At 56.4% G+C, this 22,579-nt stretch overlaps 2 protein-coding genes across 2 annotated transcripts in view; both read left to right on the forward strand.

Annotated features, from left to right (window-relative positions):
- Positions 1–16,678, forward strand: part of ANKRD11 (ankyrin repeat domain containing 11) — a 128,059-nt gene extending 111,381 nt beyond the window's left edge. The window contains exons 5-13 of the mRNA XM_054269418.1: positions 1,706–1,876; positions 2,924–3,127; positions 5,134–5,276; positions 5,894–6,041; positions 6,767–13,500; positions 14,245–14,343; positions 14,430–14,573; positions 15,593–15,685; positions 16,026–16,678. Coding sequence (XP_054125393.1) covers positions 1,706–1,876; positions 2,924–3,127; positions 5,134–5,276; positions 5,894–6,041; positions 6,767–13,500; positions 14,245–14,343; positions 14,430–14,573; positions 15,593–15,685; positions 16,026–16,211 — 7,922 coding nt within the window. The 3' untranslated portion in view covers positions 16,212–16,678. The remainder of the gene's footprint in view (positions 1–1,705; positions 1,877–2,923; positions 3,128–5,133; positions 5,277–5,893; positions 6,042–6,766; positions 13,501–14,244; positions 14,344–14,429; positions 14,574–15,592; positions 15,686–16,025) is intronic.
- A 2,769-nt stretch (positions 16,679–19,447) lies between these two features.
- On the forward strand, positions 19,448–22,504 carry SLC22A31 (solute carrier family 22 member 31). Its single transcript, XM_054269434.1, has 9 exons — positions 19,448–19,786; positions 20,265–20,368; positions 20,442–20,596; positions 20,835–21,003; positions 21,250–21,371; positions 21,472–21,580; positions 21,658–21,872; positions 21,964–22,075; positions 22,156–22,504. Exons 1-9 carry the CDS (start codon positions 19,448–19,450, stop codon positions 22,502–22,504), a joined length of 1,674 nt encoding a protein of 557 aa, XP_054125409.1.
- Positions 22,505–22,579: the final 75 nt, after the last annotated feature.

Genomic DNA, 22,579 nt, shown 5'->3' on the forward strand with positions numbered 1-22,579 from the left:
GGTTTCGGTTGAACTTGATAATCAATTTTTGCAAATCCCAGGCTCGTGCTGACAACCTGCAGCAGCCCGGGGATATTAATGAAAATGTTCCCATTCTAATTGTGGCTCCGTACGTGCAGAGCAGCCCTGGGCATGGTGTGCTCCAGGGGCTCTGCTTGTGGCACTGGCCAAGATGTGACCCCTCAAGCTCTTCATGCCTGGCTTTGGGGCATGACTGGATGTGACCAGGGCTGGGGGAAGCCAGGCCTGGCTGAGCAGGGTTTAAGCAGCTTGGAGAGGTGCTGCACACATGGGTCAGGTGTCCGTGTGTCCCCTGGCAGGACACACAGCGCAGCGCCGCGGCTCCTGGAGCCACCCCGGCAAAGTTATCTTCCCGTAAGCACGCTGGATTTAATTTTATTTTAAGCCATTAAAAAACTATCCTAGGATCTGATTTCATCTTCCAGCTCTGTTACAGCTGCCAGGATGACCAAAATGTGGTTTCAGAGTAGACTGGGATTCGCCTTCAATGCAGACATGTTTCCAGGGCTTGCATTTCATAGAATTATGGAATGGTTTGGGTTGGGAAGGACCTTAAGACTGATCTCATCCCACCCCTACCACGGGCAGGGACACCTTCTGCAGGCTCCAAGCCGTGTCCAAGCTGGCCTTGGGCACTGCCAGGAATGAGGCAGCCACAGCTGCTCTGGGCAATGTGAAGGTGCCTCAGTACTTTCACCTTAATAAAAACCAGCAATGCTGGTTTTTGGAGCACCCTGGGCTAGTGGAAGGTGTCCCTGCCCATGGGAGTGGGACTGGATGGGCTTCAAGGTTCCTTCCCGCCCAACCATTCCATGGCTGTGTGACTGTGGTTTGGGGGTGCTTGCTCTTGGTCTCTCAGCAGGAGCTGCATTTGCAGCTGGATGATTTAGGAGACCAAATATCAGGCTGGATTTGGGATGACAAGCCAGGCACTTCTGGGGTTTCCTCCTCCCCTCGTGTTAGTGTGGGATTTTTTAGAGGGTTGCAGAAGACCTGAGGGCAGGTGGGTGCTCTGGGCCAGGTGGGAGCAGCCACTTCAGGAGGAGAGGACCAGCATGGTGCTGCCCACACCTGTTTGGCTGCAGCCTCCTTGCTATAATGATGATGATGATGTGAGTGTGACAGCCACATTTCTGAGCTGCCAGCCCTGTATCTTTCAGCTCTCCTTGTTGATGCTGTTCAGTGCCTCCAGCTGGGTGATGGTGTCAGTCTGTCTGAGTAGGCTCCTCCAGGCACCCTGGCATGGGAGGGAGGCTCCTCAGCAGGATGGGAGGTGCAGCACTGGCTGTGGCCTCCCAAAGGGTCTGTTTCCTCTTTCCTCTGCTGCTCTTTGGTGGTGGAGGAGAATGGGAGGCTCTTGGAGGAGCAGGAGTGGGGCCTGGCCTGGCTGCACCCTCAGCACTGTGAGCCTGCTCCAGGTGCCAGTGCTCCCACTGCAGGGATCCATCAGGGATCATCCACAGGGATCCCTCCCTCAGCACAGGGATCCATCACCACAGGGATCCCTCCCTCAGCACATGGATCCGTCACCACAGGGATCCCTCCCTCAGCACATGGATTCGTCATCTCAGGGATCCATCCCTCAGCACAAGCTTTGTGCATCTGTCAGTCCCACACTCAGACAGGAGCGTGTCTTTGGGCTCCAGTGGCACTGATGGCTTGTCCCCGTGTCCTTGTCCCACAGAGAAGCAGGGTCCCGAGCGGAAGAGGATTAAAAAGGAGCCCGCCACCAGGAAGCCGGGCCTGCTCTTCGGCATGGGCCTGTCGGGGATCCGGGCCGGGTACCCGCTCTCCGAGCGCCAGCAGGTCGCTCTCCTCATGCAGATGACAGCAGAAGAGTCTGCAAACAGCCCAGGTGAGCTGGGGGGTTGTTGTGAAGGGTGGGCAGGCAGCTGAAGGGAGCTGCAGCCAGGGGCTCCCCAATGTCCGGAATTCCCAATCCCCAGGGTCTCCAGAGGTTCAGGACTGAGCTGCCACCCCTGGTTTGCTGCTCTCTGGGGTCTCACTGCTCCCACAGGGCTCTGCAGCTGTGGTGTCACTGGGATCTGCTCGTGGCTCTGGCTGCCCTTCCTTTTTCCAGGCTCCCTCGGGCCCAATCCAGGCACCCCAGCCTGCCCTGGCTGCTCAGCTGGAGCTTTGCTTCCATGGGAGCCTCCTCCACCTCAGCTCTGTGTTTCCCACTGGCTTCTCAGGCTATCTCAGTAAAGGAGGATTGTGAATGAAGACAAAATATCATCCTCTATAGGTTTTTAATGTCTGTTCTCTCGGAAGGGGATAAGAAATGTAACCACCACAGCTGTAACTTGAGGTGTGGAGCAGCTGGAATGTGTTTACCACAGATTTTGTGTTCTAGTAATTTTTATCTGTTGCAAACATGTGTCTCCCCCCCCATTTTTGGAGGCTCTGTGCTATCCTTGTGCTCACATCCACATCCTACACACAACACTGCACCTTTTAGCCAAAAAAACACCAATCTCACTGCTTGTGTTGCTGTTATTTGGGAAAACAAAAAGGGAAAAAGCTGCAGAGCATTCCAGTGTTCTCCCAGGAAATGCAGTCTCCTCCCAAGGCCATCAGGCCTCACATGTGCTTGGTAAAAGGCCACTTCCCTCGGGAGCTGAGGTTTGAGGGTAAGGAGCTGCATTGTGTGCTCCCAGATCACGGGATTGCCCACAGTGTTTGCCAGGACTGCAGCTCTCCAGTGGGTCTGGCAGCCCGAGATTCCCATCTCTGTGGGACACACAGGCTGCTCTGTTCACACCCTCTCCAGAGCCTGGGTTGCCTCTTGCTGCCTTGTGGTGAATATTTCGGGAAGAGCCAAACGTGATGCACGAGCTCCCTCTAAGGGCTTGGGAACTCCATAGAACGGCAGTCCCTGACGCTGTTTCTCTCCTCCCTGCAGTTGACACAACACCAAAGCATCCCTCTCAGTCTACAGTTTGTCAGAAGGGAACTCCCAACTCTGCCTCCAAAACCAAAGATAAAGTAAATAAGAGAAACGAGCGAGGAGAGACTCGGCTGCACCGCGCTGCCATCCGCGGGGACGCCCGGCGCATCAAGGAGCTCATCATCGAGGGTGCAGATGTCAATGTGAAGGACTTTGCAGGTAACAGCCCAGGAATCCCAGCTTTCTTCCCACCTGGTTGCATGTTCCACCTCCAAGAATTACTCCCACCAGAAAAAGTAGTTTGTTTCTGACATGGGGTTGTGCCTTGGAAAGAGAGGATTTGCCAGAAATTGTGATTTTGCTCTTTGAAAAGAAAAAAGTCTTTTTGTCCCTTAAAAAACAAAACAACAACAAACACCCACATTAAAAATCCTCCAAAGCATCAGTTTTCTTGTTGGAGTTTGGAAGCAGAACTCCCAGGCTGTGCAGTCCGTTTGAGGTGGTGAAGCTGGGCTGGGCAGGATCCAGAGAATCCCTGGAGCTGTTGTGGCTCACACACCAAAACTGTCCAGGCCACTCTGGACTGTTTCCTTCTGCTCTTCCATGGGGGTGCCATGTTGGAGGTCTGGAGGGTGACTTGCAAAGGGAGGTGGGCTGGTTTAGCTCTATTTTTACTTAAAATAGAAGGAATTATGTGCACAGAAATACTGCTGAGAGTGGGTTTGTGAAGTCAGCTCTCTGGAGTTGGGGGGCTGATGCCTGTGAATTTATGGGAGTTGTTTTTAAGGACTGAATGTGGGGGTGCTGCTGATGGGGAGGGAATGTGAAGGGCAAGGTTAGGCTCCCACCAAACACCCAAGTTGGTTGGGAGGATCTATTAACAATCCTGACCCTCAACTCAGGAGTTATTACCACCTCCTTCTCCTCCTCCTCCTCCTCCTCAGCTCCTGCTCAGGGTGGTGGGATGAGATGGGAACAGCCCTGAGTCCTGCAGGGAAAGGCAGCCAAGGGATGCTGGTGAAGGGGTGATGAAGGTGCCGTTCGGTGGGGCTGGATCAGCCTTTCTCCAGCACATCCCAGAGCTTGACTTTGCTCTTTGCTGTTCTCTTCGCATGATTTTGGGGCTATAAATAGACATGGCTGTTCCTCCACCCGTATGATTAATCCCAGTGCCAGACTGAAGTATCAGTTGTGATTAATTCCGGGCACAGGTGCCCCCTCCAAAGGCTCCCAGTGAAGGTAACGGAACGCGCTCCCACGGCGCTATCAGCAAAACACCGGAGCAGCCGCGCTGCCAAACTTCAAAACAGCCTCTGCTTAAAAATAGGCTGTGGAACACGATAAAATAGTTTGTTCTGTGCTCTTCAGAGGTTTGTTTGAGAGCTGGAGCTGCCATTACTGTGGAGAGGCTGCTGTTTGGTTTCCCCCCCCAGCCCAGGCTGGTGTTTCTGTGTTTGGAGAGCACACAGAAAATCTGTGTGGGGCTGTCTCCAGCCCTGTCTGCAGTTCTGAGCTCAGGCCTGGTCTGGGCACCAGGGTTTCCCTTACAGAGGGTTTGGAACCTAAAGCCAAACCTAAAGGAGCTTCAGAGAAGGCTGGAGAGGGACATTTCCCAGGACCATGGAGTGGCAGAACAAGAGGGAATGGCCATAAGCTGACATAGGCAGAGTTAGATGGGATATTAGGAAGAAATTCTTCTCTGTGAGGGTGGTAAGGCCCTGGCACAGGTTGCTCAGAGAAGCTGTGGCTGCCCCATTGTTAGAAGCATTGAAGGCCAGATTGGAGGGGACTTGGAGCAACCTGGGATAGTGGAAGGAGTCCCTGCCCATAGCAGGGGGTGGGAATGGATTAGCTCTGAGGTCCCTTCCAGCCCAAACCATTTTATGATGGTATAAAGAGGAACAGATTTATGACCTGCCTTTCCCATGATATCAGCAATTCTCCTTATTTCCCATATAAAACTTTGCATTTCCAGGGGCTGTGTCAGGTCTGGCAGATGCTCTGACTGTAGCACATGCCATGACCAGAGGGATAAGGGGCATTGATGCTGTGACTGCCTGGCAGGAGTAGCAGGGCAGAGCTGCAGGTTCCTTCCTGCTGCACCAGGGCAGGCACTTGGCCATCAGAGCAGCACAGCCCTGCCCAGGCTGCCCCTGCAGGCTGTCCCCGTGTCTCAGTGTCACTGTGAGGGTGGTGCCATGTGCTGAGTGTCCCTGTCCTTGCAGGCTGGACGGCGCTGCACGAGGCCTGCAACCGGGGCTACTACGACGTGGCCAAGCAGCTGCTGGCGGCGGGCGCCGAGGTCAACACCAAGGGGCTGGACGATGACACCCCCCTGCACGACGCGGCCAACAACGGCCACTTCAAGGTCAGGCTGCTGCCGTGCCCTGCCCTGCTTTAAACCACTCCCCTGGAAACGTGTGAAAACACAGAGATTTGGGTGGTTTTGTCTCGTTTCCCATGGAGGGGGCAGGAGGTTGTGTTCAAGGCCAGGCTGCACGGGGCTTGGAGCAGCCTGGGTTAGTGGAAAGTGTTCCTGCCCATGGCATGGGATGGGCTTGAAGGTCCCTTCCAATCTAAATTATTCTCTGATTGTGTGATTTTCACTGTTTCAGAGTTGTTTATCCTTAGTTCATTCTTCTGGAATTGGGACAGGAGCATGATTTTGTGCCTTGTTCTTCCCCCTTCTTTCCTGCCCAGGTTGCTTCTGAGAATCACAGAATCATTAAGGTTGGAAAAGGCCTCCCCAATCATCAAGCCCAACCATTAACCTGCTGCTGCCAGTGCCCCACTAAACCTTTGAACACTTCCAGGGATGGTGATTCCACCACTTCCCTGGGAGTGTTGCTGGGACTTCTCTCTTATGTTAGTGCCACAAGGCGTGTCCTGAAGACACAAGTTTTTTAGTTATGTATGAAAATCATGCAAAAAACCCCTGGAATCAAAACATGGTGAGCATCCTCAAGCCTCAGTTTCTCTTTTCAGGTGGTGAAATTGTTGTTGCATTATGGAGGGAATCCTCATCAAAGCAACAGGAAGGGCGAGACGCCTTTGAAAGTAGCGAATTCTCCCACCATGGTGAACCTGCTCCTGGGGAAGACCACGTACCCCTCCAGTGAGGAGAGCTCCACAGGTGAGACTGGCCTTTCTGTGGCCATGGCAGTGACAGCTGTGGCCTGCAGCTAACACAGAGACCTTAGGAGGACAGGGAAGTCAGATGCTGCCATGGTCAGGAGCCCACCTGTGGCTGTAACCCAAATTCAGACAGCATAACCACCAGCTTTAGCTTGGGAGGCTGTTTGCCCTGGAAGCCAGTATTGAGATTGCTTCCCTGGTGCAGTTGGGATGTAGGGTTGAAAGCCAGTTGCAGGTAAACGGATGTCTTACCTTTGGAAGGTGGGTAATTCCAGTGGAGAGGAGGGGGTTTGAGTGCCAGCACTCTGTTCCTGTTGTTCAGCTGTCCCAGCACTGGTGTTTCAGTTTGTGCTTCCTGGCTGTCCCTGCTAGAGCCTCTTCCACCACTGCCACCACTGTGGGACACTGCAGGTTTTAATTAGTGCAAATTAGAGTTTTCAGTCTTTTGGGAAGCTTTCACCTACACTGTGTGCAGTCATAACCCTGTCCCAAAGTTCTCATGGTACACCCAGGATGTTATTTTGAGGAACACCCCATGCAGGTTGGAGCTGAAGGAGCTTCCTTCCAAAAAGATCCCCCAAGCTGTTGGGTGCCAGGTTGCAAAGGCTGGGTGAGGCCAAAGGGCGTCTGGGCTGTTTGCAGGGGTTGGTGTGTGCAGACCAGTGATGTTCCCTCCCCAGAGCCCTTGGCAGTCCTTCACACGCTGTTCTTCTCTCTCTGCAGAGACCTCAGAAGAGGAGGACGCCCCTTCCTTCGCTCCCTCCAGCTCCGTTGATGGCAATAACACAGACTCAGAGTTTGAGAAGGGTTTGAAGCACAAGCCCAAGGCCCAGGAGCCCCCCAAAACCATCACCCCGGTGAAGGATGAGTATGAATTCGATGAGGACGACGAGCAGGACCGGGTCCCACCGGTCGATGACAAACATTTGCTGAAAAAGGATTACAGGAAAGAGACTAAAGCAAACAGTTTCATTTCCATACCGAAAATGGAAGTGAAAACTTACACTAAAAATAACACAATTACACCAAAGAAAGCTGCCCACCGCATCCTGTCGGACAGCTCGGATGAGGAGGAGACCAGCGTGGCCGTGGGCACGGGGGAGAAGCTGCGCCTCTCCACCCACTCCATACTGCCCAGCAGCAAAATTCGGGAGCCCGCCAGCACCAAGGTGCCCAAGGAGAAAAGCAAAGTAAAAAAGAAGCGGAAGAAGGAGACAAAAAGCAAAGAGGTTCGGTTTGGCAAAAAAAATGACAAGTTTTGTTCCTCTGAATCAGAGAGTGAAAACGTGGAGAGTGAGGAGGATGATAGAGACTCTCTACAGAGCTCTAGCTGTGTAAAGGACTCAAGGCTAGTGCTAAAGGAATCCTCCTTGTTTAACTCTCTGTCTGCCTCATCGACCTCTTCACATGGGAGTTTAGCATCCCAGAAACATAATCCCAGTCTTACAGAGCAGCACTCCAAGCACTGGAGGACGGACAATTGGAAAACCATATCTTCTCCAGCTTGGTCAGACGTCAGTTCCCTATCGGACTCCACCAGGACGAGGCTGACGAGCGAGTCAGACTACTCGTCCGAGGACTCGAGCTTAGAGTCACTAAAGCCAGTCAGGAAGAAACCAGAGCACAAAAAGAAAAACACCCCCCACAACACTGTTTCTGAGAAAAAGAATTCATTCCATAGCAATGTGGATGGAGCAATTCCAAAGCTGGACAAAGAGGGGAAGGTTGTTAAAAAGCATAAAACAAAACACAAACATAAAAACAAGGAGAAGGGACAGTGTCCCATCAGCCAAGACATTAAAATAATCAAAACATTTTCTTTTGAGTTTGAGGACTCTAAACAAAAGCCTGAGAAAGGCTTGATAGTAGAGACAGAAAATCCAGTCGAAAACAAGTTGAAAGTGTTAAAGCACGATAGGGAACATGGTAAAAAGGAGGAAAAGCTCCCCAAAGGTAAAGCAGAGGAGAAGGAGTGGTTGTTTAAAGATGAGACTGGAAAATCCTCAAAAGAGGAGAAATCATTAAGAAAAATCAAAGATGGTAGTAAAGACCTGAGCAAATCCTTCAGAGAAGGATTGAGTAAATCAGAAAAAGAGAAACCTGTCAAGGAGAAATCTCCCAAGGAGGAGAAGCCGAGAATACACAAGGAGGAGAGAAAGAAGAAGTCAAAGGACAAGCAGTCCAAATCTGAGAAAAAGAATGAGCTGAAGGAGGAGAAGGTTTCTAAACTAGAGAAAGAAAAATCCTTCAAGGAAGAGAAGGAAAAATGCAAAAAAGAAAAACTTTACAGGGACGAGTCCGGGTTTGATGAGTTTAATAACAAAACTCAGTTTGCCGAAAGCGAGGACACAAAGTTCAGCCTTTCGGACGATCAGCAGGAGAGGTGGTTTTCAGACCTGTCCTCTGATTCATCCTTCGATTTCAAGGGTGAGGACAGCTGGGATTCTCCAATAACAGATTTCAGGGAGATTAAAAATGACAGCGTGGCAAAGCTAATCATAGAACCTGTGAAAGAGGAAATTAAAGACAAGAAAAAGGAAAATAAAATAAAAGAGAAGAAGGAATACAGCGAGAAGCGGAATGAAAAGGACACTTTCTTAAAGAAAAAGGAGAGGGATTATGTGGAGAAAAGCTCTGAGAAGAAAAAGGACCAAACAGACAGGCACAAAGTTACTCCCAGTTATTTGCCTGAAAAGGATAAGAAAAGGAAGGATTCTGTGGAGACTGGTAAGGAGAGGAAAGAAAAAGACACAGGTGAAACCAGCAAAGACAGAAAAGATTCCTCTGACGGCTCTAAAGAGAGAAAAGATCCCAAGACGAAGCAGGAGGAGCCCTATCGAGATGACTTCAAGGAGTATGGCTGTGAAACGTTCTTCAAGGATAAGTCTGACCCTGAGTTCAGTGGCAAAACCCTGGAGAGCTGGGAGAGGCACCATTCTGGGAAGGAAAAGGAGAAGAAAGATGCTCCCGATAAAGAAAAAAAAGAAAAGGTGAAGCCAGAAAAATACAAGGAAAAATCCAAAGAAGGCGACAAGGAGAAAAATGAAAAAGCTGCTCCAGAGAAAATCCTGAAGGACAAAGAACTAGAGAAGAGTTTCAAAGAGAAGAAAGAAACCAAGGAGAAATACAAGGATCTTCACAGCAAAGACAAGGAGAGGAAGAGCTCCTTCGACCAGGTGAAGGAGAAGAAAGAGAAAAGCTTTTCCGCAGACAGAGACGATTTCTCCGAGAAGAAGGATGAGAAGAAGGGCAAGGAGAAGAGCTGGTACAGCATCGCTGACATCTTCACGGATGAGAGCGAGGACGAGAGGGACGATTACAGCCTGAGCGGGTTCAAGGTGGGCGACTCGGCTGGCAGCGAGGGGCATCGCCTGGACAGCCTGCAGGACAAGGACGAGGGTGCCACCGCCGACAAGGAGCCGTACCCCGACAAGCACCGCAAGTACTCCTCCGACCGGCAGCACTCGGACAAGCAGAAGGACAAGGAGTCCAAGGAGAAGAAAAAGGACAAAGGAACATCGGAAGGAGGGAAGGAGAAGAAGGAGAAGAGTTCCTTTGAGAAACACAAAGAGAAGAAAGATAAGGACTCCAGTGAGAAGTACAAGGACAGGAAGGAAAGGATGTCCATAGATTCCACTCAGGAGAAGAAAAACAAGCAAAAGCTCCCAGAAAAGGTTGAGAAGAAACACACCAGTGAGGACAAGGTGAAAAGCAAACATAAGGAGAAGCCGGACAAGGAGCATTCCAAAGAGAAGAAATCTTCAAAAGGAGGGGAGTCAGAGAAGAGCCTGCTGGAGAAACTGGAGGAGGAGGCTCTGAATGATTACAGGGATGACTCCAATGACAAAATCAGTGAGATCTCCTCTGACAGCTTCACAGACAGAGGGCAAGAGCCAGGACTCACCAGCCTCTTCGAGTCTTCTAACCTCTCTCTGACCGATGCCGCTGAAGAAAAGTTTAAGGACTCTCTCCCTTTACCCTGCCTTCAGGACAAGCTCAAGGAGAAGGAGAGGCACCGACATTCCTCATCTTCCTCAAAGAAAAGCCACGAGAAAGAAAAAGCAAAGAAAGAGAAAACAGAGAAAAAGGAAAAATCAGAAGAATTCAAGGACTCCAGCAGCAGAAAGGATTCCACTCATTATGAAAAGGATTTCTCTGTGGATGGGGAGGCTTTTGGCTCTTCTTACAACATGAAGGCAGACGCTGATGAGGAACCAGAGAAGAGCATTGATTACTTATTTTCTGAAAAGAAGGATAAAAATGATTCTGAAAGAGAGCTGTCAAAGAAGGCGGAGAAAGAAAAGACTTACGGTTCCAGCACCATCAGCACAGCTAAAGAGAAAAAGAAGCGGGATAAACACAAGGAAAAATGGAAGGAGGAAAAGGAAAAGCACAGGGACAAACACACAGATGGTTTCTTTAAACATCACAAAGATGAGCCAAAGTCAACACTCAAAGATAAGGACGGGCCTCAAGTTACCACCTTTAAAGATAAATCCAAGGAGGACAACCTCAAATTCGGTGAAACCAAACTGAAGGAGAAGCTTAAGGAGAATCAAGACAAAGACAAATCAGAGTCCATAAAAATAAGCAATGGGAATGAAAAAATAACCCTTTCCAAAGACAGCGGCAAGAAGGATGCCAGGCCAAGGGAGAAACTTCTGGGAGATGGTGATTTGATGATGACCAGCTTTGAGAGGATGCTGAGCCAGAAGGACCTGGAGATCGAGGAACGCCACAAAAGGCACAAGGAGAGAATGAAGCAGATGGAGAAAATGCGGCACAGGTCTGGGGATCCCAAGCTGAAGGACAAACTTAAGAGCTCGGAGGATGTGCGCAAGAGGAGCCTGGATCTGCCAACCAAGAAGCCGCTAACGCTGGACACGCAGCTCAAGGACAAGAAACTCAAGGAGTTGGGTCCCCTGACTCCCATCCTGTCACCAGAAAACAAGGCACAGCCTGCTGTGGGGACAGACTCCAAGGACTGGATCACGGGTCCTCAGCTGAAGGAGATCCTCCCAGCCTCTCCCAGGCCAGATCAGAACCGGCCCACGGGCGTCCCGACCCCGGCATCCGTCGTGTCCTGCCCGAGCTACGAGGAGGTGATGCAGACTCCCAGGACTCCATCGTGCAGCAACGAGGACTACACGGACCTGATGTTCGAGTGTGCGGACTCCCAGCACTCGCTGCCCATCTCCACCATGTCCATGAACGCCTGCTCTCCTTCCTTCTTCGACAGATACACCAACGTTTCCAGCGGGCTCCCCGAGAACCCCAGCCAGACCCCGACTCGCACCATTCCCTCCTCAAACCTCTACCGCTCCATCTCAGTGGATATCAGGAGGGCGCCCGAAGAGGAGTTCAGCGTAGGAGATAAGTTTTTCAGACAGCAAAGTGTCCCAGCAACATCAAATTATGACTCTCCTGTGCAGCATTTAATGGAGGAGAAAGTTCCCCTTCCTTCTGTTCCTGCTGAGAAGTTCCAGTGTTTGTCTCCTGGGTATTACTCCCCGGATTATGGAGTTTCCTCACCCAAAGTGGAAGCTTTGCACTGCGCACCAGGAGCCGTCAGCGGGGTCGCCCAGTCCCCCGAAAGTGTCTTTTCTGGTTTACAAGCAAAATCCTCCCCTTCGCACAGGGATGAGTTGCTGGCTCCTTCAGTGGAAAGTGCTCTTCCCCCCGACATCGGCATGCCCTTGGATACCACAGAGGAGCAGCAAGCCACTGCCTCCATCATGCCACCAGAATCCACCTACCTGCCACCCATCGAGGAAAACCATTTTAGTTCGGGAATGCCTGAACAAAACAACATAGACTGGGATAACCCTCCTTCCCGAAACCCAGACACCGCCATTCCTCCCAGCCTCATGGGCAACCCCGCAGAGCACTCTGTCACCTGGTCCATGGGCTCGGAGCTTCTGATGAAATCTCCCCAGAGGTTTTCCGAGTCCCCTAAACCTCCGCTCTGTTCCCTAGAGCCAATTCATCCTGCGCCAGTAGCCTTCATTCCCACAGAGACTTCCTACCCTGTTTCTCCCATCTCGTACCCTCTGTCAGTGTCTGAACCGAGGCTGGAGGAAGTCAAGGAGGATGCTGAGGAAGCAGTTCCAGCAGAAATTGCAAACTCTGAAGAGCAAGCTCCATACATGTCCCCTACTAGGTTAGACACCTTCTTCAACAACTGCAAGCCTCTTCCAGAAGAAGCACCAGAGATCCCTCCAGAGCCCCCGTGTGCGCCAGCAGAACCGCAGGCCGAAGTCGTTGCTGCACCAGAAAACAACTATTTGGAAAACAACAACGCGGCACCTGCGAACGCAGAGGAGGCGGTGACGTGGCCAGACCCCTTCACCAACACCGAGGATGAATTGGACCTTGGCCCCTTCTCGCTCCCAGAGCTGCCACTCCAGCCTAAGGACGTGGCAGAGACGGAGATGGCCGAGGCAGAAGCAGTGGAGGAGAGCCCAGCAGCAGCAGCTCCAGAACCGAGCGCTGGCATCGTCAAAGCCGGCGCGTCCGTGATAGCGTCCAGTGAGCCGGAGGAGCCGCCGGCCAGCCAGGCTGCGGCCGCCCTGCCCACGGACACAGAGCCACCAGCAGAGGAGCAGAAACCAGAAGCGGCCGCACAAGAATCCGCCTCTGAGGCACTGAACGCAGCTGAGGAGAAGGCAGCGGAGGACTCGGAAGCGCAGGTGTTCCAGCAGACCCCGCCCGAGCCCGCGCAGGCCGAGAGCAAAGAGGTGGAGGCCGTGCACGAGGAGCTGCCGTCGGCCGGCGGGGTGGCAGAGGGCAGCTCCCAGCCCTGTGCCGTGCCCGTGGCCAGCTCCGAGGCTGGCACTCCACAGGACAGTGCCACGGCCCGTGCGGGGAGCCAGGCCCCGCCGCCCCAGGCGGACGCTCCTCCTGGCAACGCTCAAGCAGAAATTGTGGAACCAGTACAAAAACCAGTAGCAGAAGCTCCCAAACCACCCAAAATAGAAGAGATTCCTCAGCGGATTACCAGGAACCGGGCTCAGATGCTCGCCAACCAAAACAAGCAGAACGCCGCCGCGTCCGAGAAGGAATTTCCTCCCGTCTCCGCGCCCGTCACGCGCGCCAAAGGCCGCATCACGGAGGAGGACGATTCCCAGGCTCAGCACCCGCGGAAGCGCCGCTTCCAGCGCTCCAACCAGCAGCTGCAGCAGCAGATCAACACGTCCACCCAGCAGACGAGGGAGATGATCCAGCAGACCCTGGCAGCTATCGTCGATGCCATCAAACTGGACGACATCGAACCTTACCACAGCGACAGGTCCAACCCCTACTTCGAGTACCTCCAGATCAGGAAGAAGATTGAGGAGAAGCGGAAAATCCTGTGCTACATTACTCCCCAAGCTCCCCAGTGCTACGCTGAGTATGTCACCTACACAGGCTCCTACCTGTTGGATGGCAAACCCCTAAGCAAGCTCCATATTCCAGTGGTGAGTCACCTTCTCTCTTTAGCCTCGGGAACTGTCCCCCCTCACTGTTACACACACATCCAAGCTGTCCCCCCTGCCCTGTCACCACCTTGCAATGCCAACGTGCCCCAAACCTGAGCCTGGGTAAGTGCCTGGCTGTGTGGTAAATGCAGCCCTTGAGTTGCTGCATTTTTGCAGAGAAGATCTTGAACTGTGCTAAGGGACCTGAGATTTGGTTGGGCTTCAGAGCAAAGTTTGTAAGAATCCACTAGATCTGAGGCTGGGAGGTAAAACTGCTCTTGCAGCAGCGCAGTAACAGGATAATGACCCTGGAACGTGGGAAAAAGATGGCTCTTAACTCCTGCCGTCATTTTCCCAAGCTCTGCTCTTTGCATTGGCACTGGAATCAGCATTTCACTGCTGTGCTGCAGGAGCAGCCTCACTAATACAAATGCATCAATAAATGTGGTGCTGCAGGTGGTAAATCTGGGCTCCAGGCTGGAGGAGAAGGGTCAGTGTGACCAGGCTCCATTCCTTGCTGCACACCCTGCCCTGCAGCACGAGGGTGTGTCAGGCTCTGGTTGTTCTTGCCAAGTCCTCACCCTCACTCAGTCTTGAGCACTGGCAGGACCTCGTCCTTGGCAGAGCCTCTCCCCAGGCACCCCAGGGATGTCCCTCCCTCCCAGCACACATTTCAGGGTGCAGCCCCCGGGCTGTGCCCCACTGAGGTCCTGCTCTCACCCCGCCTGTGCCCTGTGCCCGCAGATCGCGCCGCCGCCGTCGCTCGCGGAGCCGCTCAAGGAGCTCTTCAAGCAGCAGGAGGCCGTGCGGGGCAAGCTGCGCCTGCAGCACAGCATAGAGCGGGTAAGGGCGCGCTCCACATGGAGAACAGGGCTCCAGTCTCCCCTGCTGAGGCTGCCACACTCACTCACTGCTCTGCTCTTCCTCAGGAGAAGCTCATCGTGTCCTGCGAGCAGGAGATCCTGCGGGTGCACTGCCGGGCAGCCAGGACCATCGCCAACCAGGCCGTGCCCTTCAGTGCCTGCACCATGCTGCTGGACTCCGAGGTGTACAACATGCCTCTGGAAAATCAGGTCAGTGCCTGCCTCAGCAGTGAGGGAGGGCCTCAGGAGCTCTGCAAGACCCCGAGGGAGATGGGCTTTTCTGGAGGGATTGAGGCAGGAGTTACTAGTGCCCTCCTTGCTCAGGTCACCCACTGCTGCACACAGGTGCAGGATGTCACCTCCCCCAGAGGGCAAAGTTAGATGGGATAGTGGGAAGGAATTGTTCTCTGTGAGGGTGGAGAGGCCCTGGCACAGGGTACCCAGAGAATCTGTGGCTTCTCTATCCCTGGAAGTGTCCAAGACCAAGTTGGATGCATTTTGGAGCAACCTGGGATAGTGGAAGGTGTCCCAATGCGGGGGGTGGAATGAGATGGGCTTTAAGGTCCCTTCCAATCCAAATTATTCCGTGACTTGGAACATCATTTGCCTAATTGTCTAACTGAATGTAGGATACAGGGAGTTCATGTCTGTTAGGGGCAGAGATGGCTCAGCTTTGTCACTGAGTCTTGGGACCCTCCATCCTTCTTGGTCAGGATCATCTGCACACTGGAAAGGTTTCTTTTACTACACTCTGAGGTGTTTCTCCCTGTGGAAGGAAGAGAAACATTACACTGCTGCATTGCAGGAGGGATCCTGGTCAGGGACAGCATCCTGGGATTTATTAGTGAGCTGGATTAGTGTATTGATCCAGGAGCTCTGATTTATCCGTCGGCATTTCCCAGCCAAGTGTCTGTGCTGCTGCTATCCTGGCATCAGCTGGAGGAGTCAGGGAGGTGTAGGTGCTGTGATGGGCTGACATGGACAGACAGACTCCCCGCAAAGCAAGGAGAAACAGGGAGTATGGGCACATGGGTGCATCCCCACCTGAGGCTGAACCCCTGGAAAGGGCTGCAGGAGCCGCTGGCAGCAGTGATGTCCATCCTCCCTCCCTGCAGGCACTGCAGTTCTGAGGAGTGTGTGCCCCAGGAGGGGCTTATGAATATGGCCTGTGAGACCTGTAACTGCTTAAAGCACAAAACTAATCCCTCCCTTTGCTGTCCCATTCTTAGGGAGACGAAAACAAATCGGTCAGGGACCGTTTCAATGCAAGACAGTTCATTTCCTGGCTGCAGGACGTGGATGACAAGTACGACAGGATGAAGGTGAGAGCTGTGGGAGCCCCGTGCTCCAGGCAGGGGCATTCCAGGAGGGTTCTGCCTGTGGCTGGAGCCTGGGAGCTGCCTTAGTGGTTTCCAGCACAGAGTGGGTGTCCAGAGATGGTCAGGGCAGTGTTGCATGGGAGTGGATGCTCTGGAGTGCTGACAAGCCTTTCAAACCCAAACTTTCGGGTTTGCCTCGGCTCCTGCTGGAGCTGGGCTCAGCAGAGATTCCAAATCCAGGTGTCCCGTGTGTGGCACCCCTTGCTGCATTTAAGTGTGGCTGCATGGTCCTGCCTGTGCCTGCCACTCACCCCTCACGTCCCGTTGTTGTTTCCCCATCCAGACGTGCCTGCTCATGCGACAGCAACACGAAGCAGCTGCCCTGAACGCGGTGCAGAGGATGGAGTGGCAGCTGAAGGTGCAGGAGCTGGACCCCGCGGGGCACAAATCCCTCTGCGTCAACGAGGTGCCCTCGTTCTATGTGCCAATGGTCGACGTGAACGATGACTTTGTGCTCTTGCCGGCATGACAGTTCCAGCCCAGGAGACATCTCTGAACACTGGCAAGGACGGGAGCGCTCCGAGGTCGGGCGGTCGAGCTCACATTCACCCTTAACCGCTTGCTGATGAATCCCTGGTCAGAGGAGGAGGAAGCAGCTATCGGCAGAAAATAAAACAATAAGAAAAATAATTGCACTTTCTTCACGACGTGTCCCTCGCTTCCGGACTGACGCGGCCCCTGGGGCAGCGGGCCGGGCGCAGCCCCGGGGAGGCTCCGGGCAGCGCGGGCAGCGGGCGCTCAGCGGCCCCGGGCCTGGCCGAGGCGCGGAGGGACGAGGCCAAGGACACCGTGTGTGTGTTGCAGAAGCTGCTGAGCGGGGCCAGCAACCACGTGAACCATGTACTTGTGAACACCGTGATTTCCAGCTCTCTGTTTTCCACCGGGCGCGGATCTCCTCTCTCGGAGAAGCTGCAGTAGGAAACCATGGGGGGAGGGGGGGGGGGGTGTTTGAGTTTCTCGTTCCATCATGGGTATGTCTTAAAAAAAAAAAAAAACCGAACAAAAAAAAAATGCTACAAAAAAAAAATCACAAAAAAAATCCAACAATTAGAAACAAAAGGACAGTGTCCGGGTTGGGCAGCGGCGGCTCCGGAGCGGGGACGGCTCCGGGACGTGCCGGTGGCCCCGCAGCAGCCGCTGGGGACGGGCAGAGGAGCCGCCGGGGCGGCACGGCCGGGGAGACGGCGACGCAGAGAAAGGACTTTGCCAACTGTGTTTTTAATGGAGTAAAATCCACGTGGTTTATATATTTTTTCCTTTAATCTTGGGCATTTCGTTTCTCTTTCTGAGAACATAACTTGAAAACACTACAGAGCCAATACTCATATAAAGAAAAATTGTATCCCATAAATGCTGTACAGTTTTTATATACATTAACAATGTACTTTTGCTGCCTTCTAGATAATTTATTTTGCAACACATTACTGCACAGTTGTAAATAACTTATGTACTGTAACATCACTTTCAGTTATGTGTAAAGAAATAAATTAATTAAAATTATCTTTGTATTTATAGTTCACCCTGGGCAGCAGTTTCCCTGTCAAGGAAAAGGTTGCTCAGATCAGCTGCCCATGGCAGGGGATGAAACAAGATGAGCTTTAAGATCCCTTCCAATCCAAACTATTCTATGATTTTAAACATCATTCTTTCTTTTCTGTGTCTCTCTGTGTGCAGTGGGGTTGGAACCCTCCAGGGGTGGGTCATGAGGAGAGGGGACCCTCCCTGTGTTGGTGAATTCACTGAGTAGGAGATGCTGTTCTGGGGCTGCAGGGTCTGGACAGGGATGGGTGGGTCCAGGCAAACTCAGTCCTCACTCAGCGGCTCAGGGATGCCGCTGGAGGCAGATCCGTCCCAGTGCCCTTCCAGGACCTCTGTGCCTTCCCTCCTGCTGCTGCCCCGCCTTTCCTGGTGGCTGCAGCTGCCAGCCCCAGGCAGCAGTGAGAGGTGCCCCCACGGACCCCCGCTGCCAGCTCTGGCTTCTCCAACCTCCTCTGCTGGGGACCAGAGGGGACCCCTGGATTCAGCCCCCAGCTCCCCTCACTGCTGCCAGCTTTGCAGCCACTTGAGGAATTTTCCATGATGGAGCAGGGAGATCCTGGAGGATTTCACTCCAATGCATCAGAGCAGCTTCAGAAGAGCCAGGGGGTCCCACCGTCCCCTGCCCAGCCCTCAGCCCCTCCTTGGCACCGCTGGCACCAGGACGGGGGCTCACACAGCCTCAGAAGGATGGCAGTGCCATGGCCCAGCTGCAGCCAGAGGGATTTTCCCCCCACCCTTTTCTGGGCTGTGGGATCAGTGTGGAACCAGGGGCTGCTCCTGTGTCAGGGGCTTCAAGAAAACAGCCACAGGTAACACTTGTTCTTGGATTAGTTTCCATCCCTGTCTTTATTTTGTTAAACAACCATAAATTTGTAATCACACAGAGGCCTTTCATGAGCATGCAAAGCTGGAAAGTCCCACAGGCTCATCTGACCACGGTGCTGGTGACCTTGGGAGTCTCCAGTTTTCCTCCCGGTGTAACTCCCAGATGTGTGTGGGGGTGTGGATCCCTCAGAGGGAGGCAAAACAATGCAGATGGGATTTTTTTTAGTGTGATTTTTCAGTGTGAGTTTGCAGGTGTGATTTTTCAGTGTGGCTTTCAATGTGATTTTGCAGATGGAGTTTTTCCACCATTGCAGGTCTGAAGCTGAACACCAAGTGATGCTGCTGTCCCCAGAAATCACATTTGTGAGTAAATTTTAGAAGGAAGAGGGAAGTGAAGCCTGTTTGCAGTTTGGCTGCTCTGTTGGCTCTTCCCACGGGCTCACGTGGTGCCAGGTGCCAGCACGTTCCCTTCCTCGAGGGGGTGTCACAGATCCCCCAGGCCCCCTCTGAGGTCTGGGGGGACCTGGGTGCCTTTGTGGGTGCTCCCAGATGGGTCCTGGAGCCCCCGGCTGCGCCCCAGGACCCCCAACACCGGCTGGGTCAGGGGGTCCCCAGTCCTGAGAGGGGTCAGGAGCACCATGGAGAGGGGGCTGAGCTGGGCTGGGGGCAGTGAACTGGGGCTGGGGGAGAGCAAACTGGGGCTAAAAGGGGGAATGGGGCTTGGAGAGCCAAACTGGGGGGCTTGGGGGAGCAAACAAGGCTGAGGGTGCAGAGGGCTGTGGGAACTGGGGCCAGGACTGTGGGGAGAGAACTGGGGCTGAGGGGGGCGAACCGGGACAGGGACTGGGACTGGGGCTGGAGTTTGGGAACCGGGACAGGGATTGGGACTGGGGCTGAGGATCGGGACCGGGCTGGGGTTTGGGAACCAGACTGGGGATTGGGACCAGGGCTGGGGATCTGACCTGGGGCTGGGGTTTGGGAACTGGGCTGGGGGGACAAACCGGGCTTGAGAAGCAATCGGACCGGAACTGAGCCTCGTGTTGTGGGGTAGTGAACCGGGGCTGGGGGGGTCCGAGCCAGGACTGGGGGAGTCCGAACCGGGGCTGGGGATCCAAACTGGGACTGGGGGGAGTCTGAACCGGGGCTGGGTGGGGTCCCTGAACCGGGGCTGGGGGGGGTCCCTGAACCGGGGCTGGCGGGGTCAGAACCGGGGCTGGGGGTCAGATCCGGAGGGAGCGGTCGGGGCGGTGCCGCGGGGCGGGTCCGGCCGGTGCCGGCCCACCTGGCCGTGCCGAGCCGAGCGCGGTGGCAGTGCCGGTGCCGGTGCCGGTGTCGGTGGCCATGGCGCTCCGGGGGTCGCGGCCGCGGGGCCGGCGGGCGGCGGGGGGGTGGGCGCCGTGCGCGGCGCTGGCGCTGGGCTGGGCGCTGGGCTGGGCGCTGGGCGCGGAGCCCCCGCACCGCTGCCGCCCCGACCCCGCGCTGTTGCCGCCGCCGCTCCGCCGCCTGGGCGGCCCCGCGCTGCTCCGCGCCGCCGTGCCGCGCCTCCGCGGCGGCTGGAGCCCCTGCCAGCTGTACCGCTACCTCCCCGGCAGCCCCCGGCCCAACGGCACCGCGCCCTGCACCCGCGGCTGGCACTACGCGCTGCCCGCCGCCGGCCTCCGCGCCAACCTCGTCACGCAGGTGGGCACGGGGGAGCGGCACCGGGGGTGCCGGGGCTGGGGAGGGGAGGGACCCCGGGCCTGGGGCAGCCTGCGGAGCTGGAGGGGGTGAGGGGTCCGTGGTAAAGGAGGGGTTGAGGGAGGGGCTGGGAACGCTCTGGGAGGGACACCTGAGAGGAGTCGGGGGAACAAACTGGGGGGTCCCAGCCACCAGAGCCCGATGGGGGGTCCGGAAAGGATCCCTCGGGGAAGGCTGGGTGTGCAGGGACAGCAGTGACCCCTGGAGGGGTTCGGGGCTGGCTGGGGGAGCCCTGGGGAAGGTGCTGGGGGGCTGCAGGGTGGAATCACCAGTATTGTGCCCCCACATCTGTGCCCACATTTCTGTTTGTGGGGTGGGGGCTCCCCAGAAGCCCTGCACCCCCATCCATCCCAGCCCTGTGGGCAGTGCCGGGGGTCTGCCAAGCCCCCCACGCTGACCCCTCCCCGCTGTGTCCCCGCAGTGGGACCTGGTGTGTTCCTCACGCTGGAAGGTGCCCCTGGAGCAGACCACGCACCTGCTGGGCTGGACCCTGGGCAGTGTCACCGCCGGCCTGGCCTGTGACAGGTAAGGGGGGTCCCTGGGCAGCCCCGCGGGCAGGGGGCACCGTGCCCAGCCCCTCACAGCCCCGCCCTGGCAGGTTCGGCCGCCGTCCCACCTTCCTGCTGTGCCTGGCGCTGGCCGTGCCCGTGGGGCTCGGCGTGGCACTGGCCGTGGATTTCCTCATGGTCCTGGTGGCACGGCTGCTCTTCGGGGCAGCGCTGGCAGGAGCCTTCCTCGCCCTTTATGTGGCACGTGAGTGTGAGGGGACACCCCGAGGGGTTTGGGGGCTGAGGGTGTTCACCCCATGCCCTGGGGCGTGGGGTGCTCCTGTAGGATGTCCTGCAATGGGCTGGAATACGGGATGCTCTGGGGTGCCCTGGGTGCGGGGTGCTCCAGGCTGTGGGGTGTCCCAGGATGGAATATGGGATGCTCCAGGGCGCAGGGTGCCCCGTGTCCTTGGCACCCACTGTGGCCCCTCGCCCCCTGCCAGGGCTGGAGCTGTGTGACCCCCCCCACCGCCTGGGGGTGACCATGGTGGCCGCGTTCTTCTGGATGGCCGGGGAGCTGCTGCTGCCGGGGCTGGCCCTGCTCTGCCGGGACTGGCGGGTGCTGCAGGGCGCTGTCACCATGATCCTGGCCCTGCTGGCTGCCAGCTGGTGGTAAGGACCCGGGCAGGGGCTGCGCGGGGCTGGGCTGTGCCCGGGGCTGGTGCCAAGCCGTTCCCAGCCCAGGACACCCCGCCCGGGGCTCTCCAGAGGAGTGGAACCCCCCACCCTGGGCAAATGTTTGCTCAGGTTTGGAGCTGAGGGTTTCTGGGCAGCGTTGCTTTGAAGCCAGGTGGGAAGGTCGGTGCTGGAGGGTGGCCAGGCCCGCGGGGATCCTGTGACCTGACAGCCGTGCCCCAGGTGCCCGGCGCTGCTGCTGGAGCCCCCGCGCTGGCTGCTGGCCACACGGCAGCTGGAGAGCGCCAGGAGGAGCCTGCAGGCGCTGGCCGAAGACAACTGTCCCCAGGAGAGCCTGGTGGCGGGTGCGTGGGGCGCTGCGAGGGCATCGGCCCCGTGCCCGGCCCTGGCTGTGGGGTGGTGGAGCAGAGCCGGCTCTATCCCGGTTTCTCCTCTCTCCGGCAGAGCTGGAGGCGCTGTCCGAGGGGCCCCAGCGGCCCCGGTTCCACTCGGTGTGCGAGATCTGCGGCACCAGGGTCATCTGGAAGAACGGCGTCATCCTCGGCTTCGCGGCGTGAGCGCCGGGGGTGCCGCGGGGTGAGCCTGGGCCGGGGGTGCCGCTGGCGGCCCCCTGACCCCGCTGTCCCTCAGGTTCATCGGCTCCGGCATCCGCCACTGCTTCACCCGCAACCTGCTCCCGCACCTGCCCCACTTCTTCTCCTCGCACCTGGCGCTGCTGGGCACCGAGGCGGCCGCCTGCCTGTTCGTGTGCCTGACGGCCGAGCGCTTCGGGCGCCGCGCCATCCTCCTGCTCTGCACCGTGCTCACCGGCATCTCCTCCCTGCTGCTGCTGGCCCTCACCCAGTGTAAGGCCCCGCGGGACCCCCGGGACCCCGCCCCAGCCGAGGGGGCAGAGGAGGGTGCGGGGTTTGCCCCTGATGTGCTGCACCCCCGCAGACCTGCTGGAGCTCATCGTCCTCACGCTGTCCGTGGTGGGCACGGCCGCCTCCCACGCCGTCACCATGCTCAGCATCTTCTTTGCCAGCGAGCTCCTCCCCACCGTGATCAGGTGAGGGGGAGCCGCCCCGTCCTGCGCGGCCCCGGAGCCGGGGGCACGGGCAGAGCCCCCTGAGCGCGTTCCTCCCGCAGGGGCGCCGGCCTGGGCCTGGTCCTGGGCGCCAACTTCGTGGGCAAAGCGGCGGCGCCCATCACCGCCATCCCCAACAGCCGCGGCTTCTTCCTGCACCACGTCGTGTTCGCGTCCTTCGCCATCCTGGCCGTGCTCAGCATCATGCTGCTGCCCGAGAGCCAGGGCCGGGCGCTGCCGCAGTCGCTGCAGGACGGCGAGAGCCGCCGCCGCCCGCCCCTGTTCCGCCGCGGCCCCCGCGAGGACCACCTGCCCCTGCTGGCCCCCCGCGCCCTCCCCCACGACTATTCCCAGCTGGCCGCCCCCGGCAGCGGCACGCCGCGCTCCCCGGAGCCCCCCCGCGAGATGTAGCGGTGCCCGGGGGGCTGAGCAGCGACCCCCGCCCAGGGAGCAGCAGGAGGGATGGGCTGGGGCCGGGTCCCCGCG

The sequence above is a fragment of the Melozone crissalis genome, unplaced genomic scaffold (genome assembly GCF_028551555.1).
Source record: "Melozone crissalis strain CALT ecotype California unplaced genomic scaffold, PUWL_Pcris_2 ptg000007l_1, whole genome shotgun sequence".
Lineage (NCBI taxonomy): Eukaryota > Metazoa > Chordata > Aves > Passeriformes > Passerellidae > Melozone > Melozone crissalis.

Coding starts and splice junctions, on each gene's coding strand:
- SLC22A31 (XM_054269434.1), top strand. CDS start 19,448: ATGGCGCTCCGGGGGTCGCGGCCGCGGGGCCGGCGGGCGGCGGGGGGG. Junction 20,597..20,834: donor CCTCGCCCTTTATGTGGCAC/GTGAGTGTGAGG, acceptor GCCCCCTGCCAG/GGCTGGAGCTGTGTGACCCC. Junction 21,004..21,249: donor CTGCTGGCTGCCAGCTGGTG/GTAAGGACCCGG, acceptor GCCGTGCCCCAG/GTGCCCGGCGCTGCTGCTGG.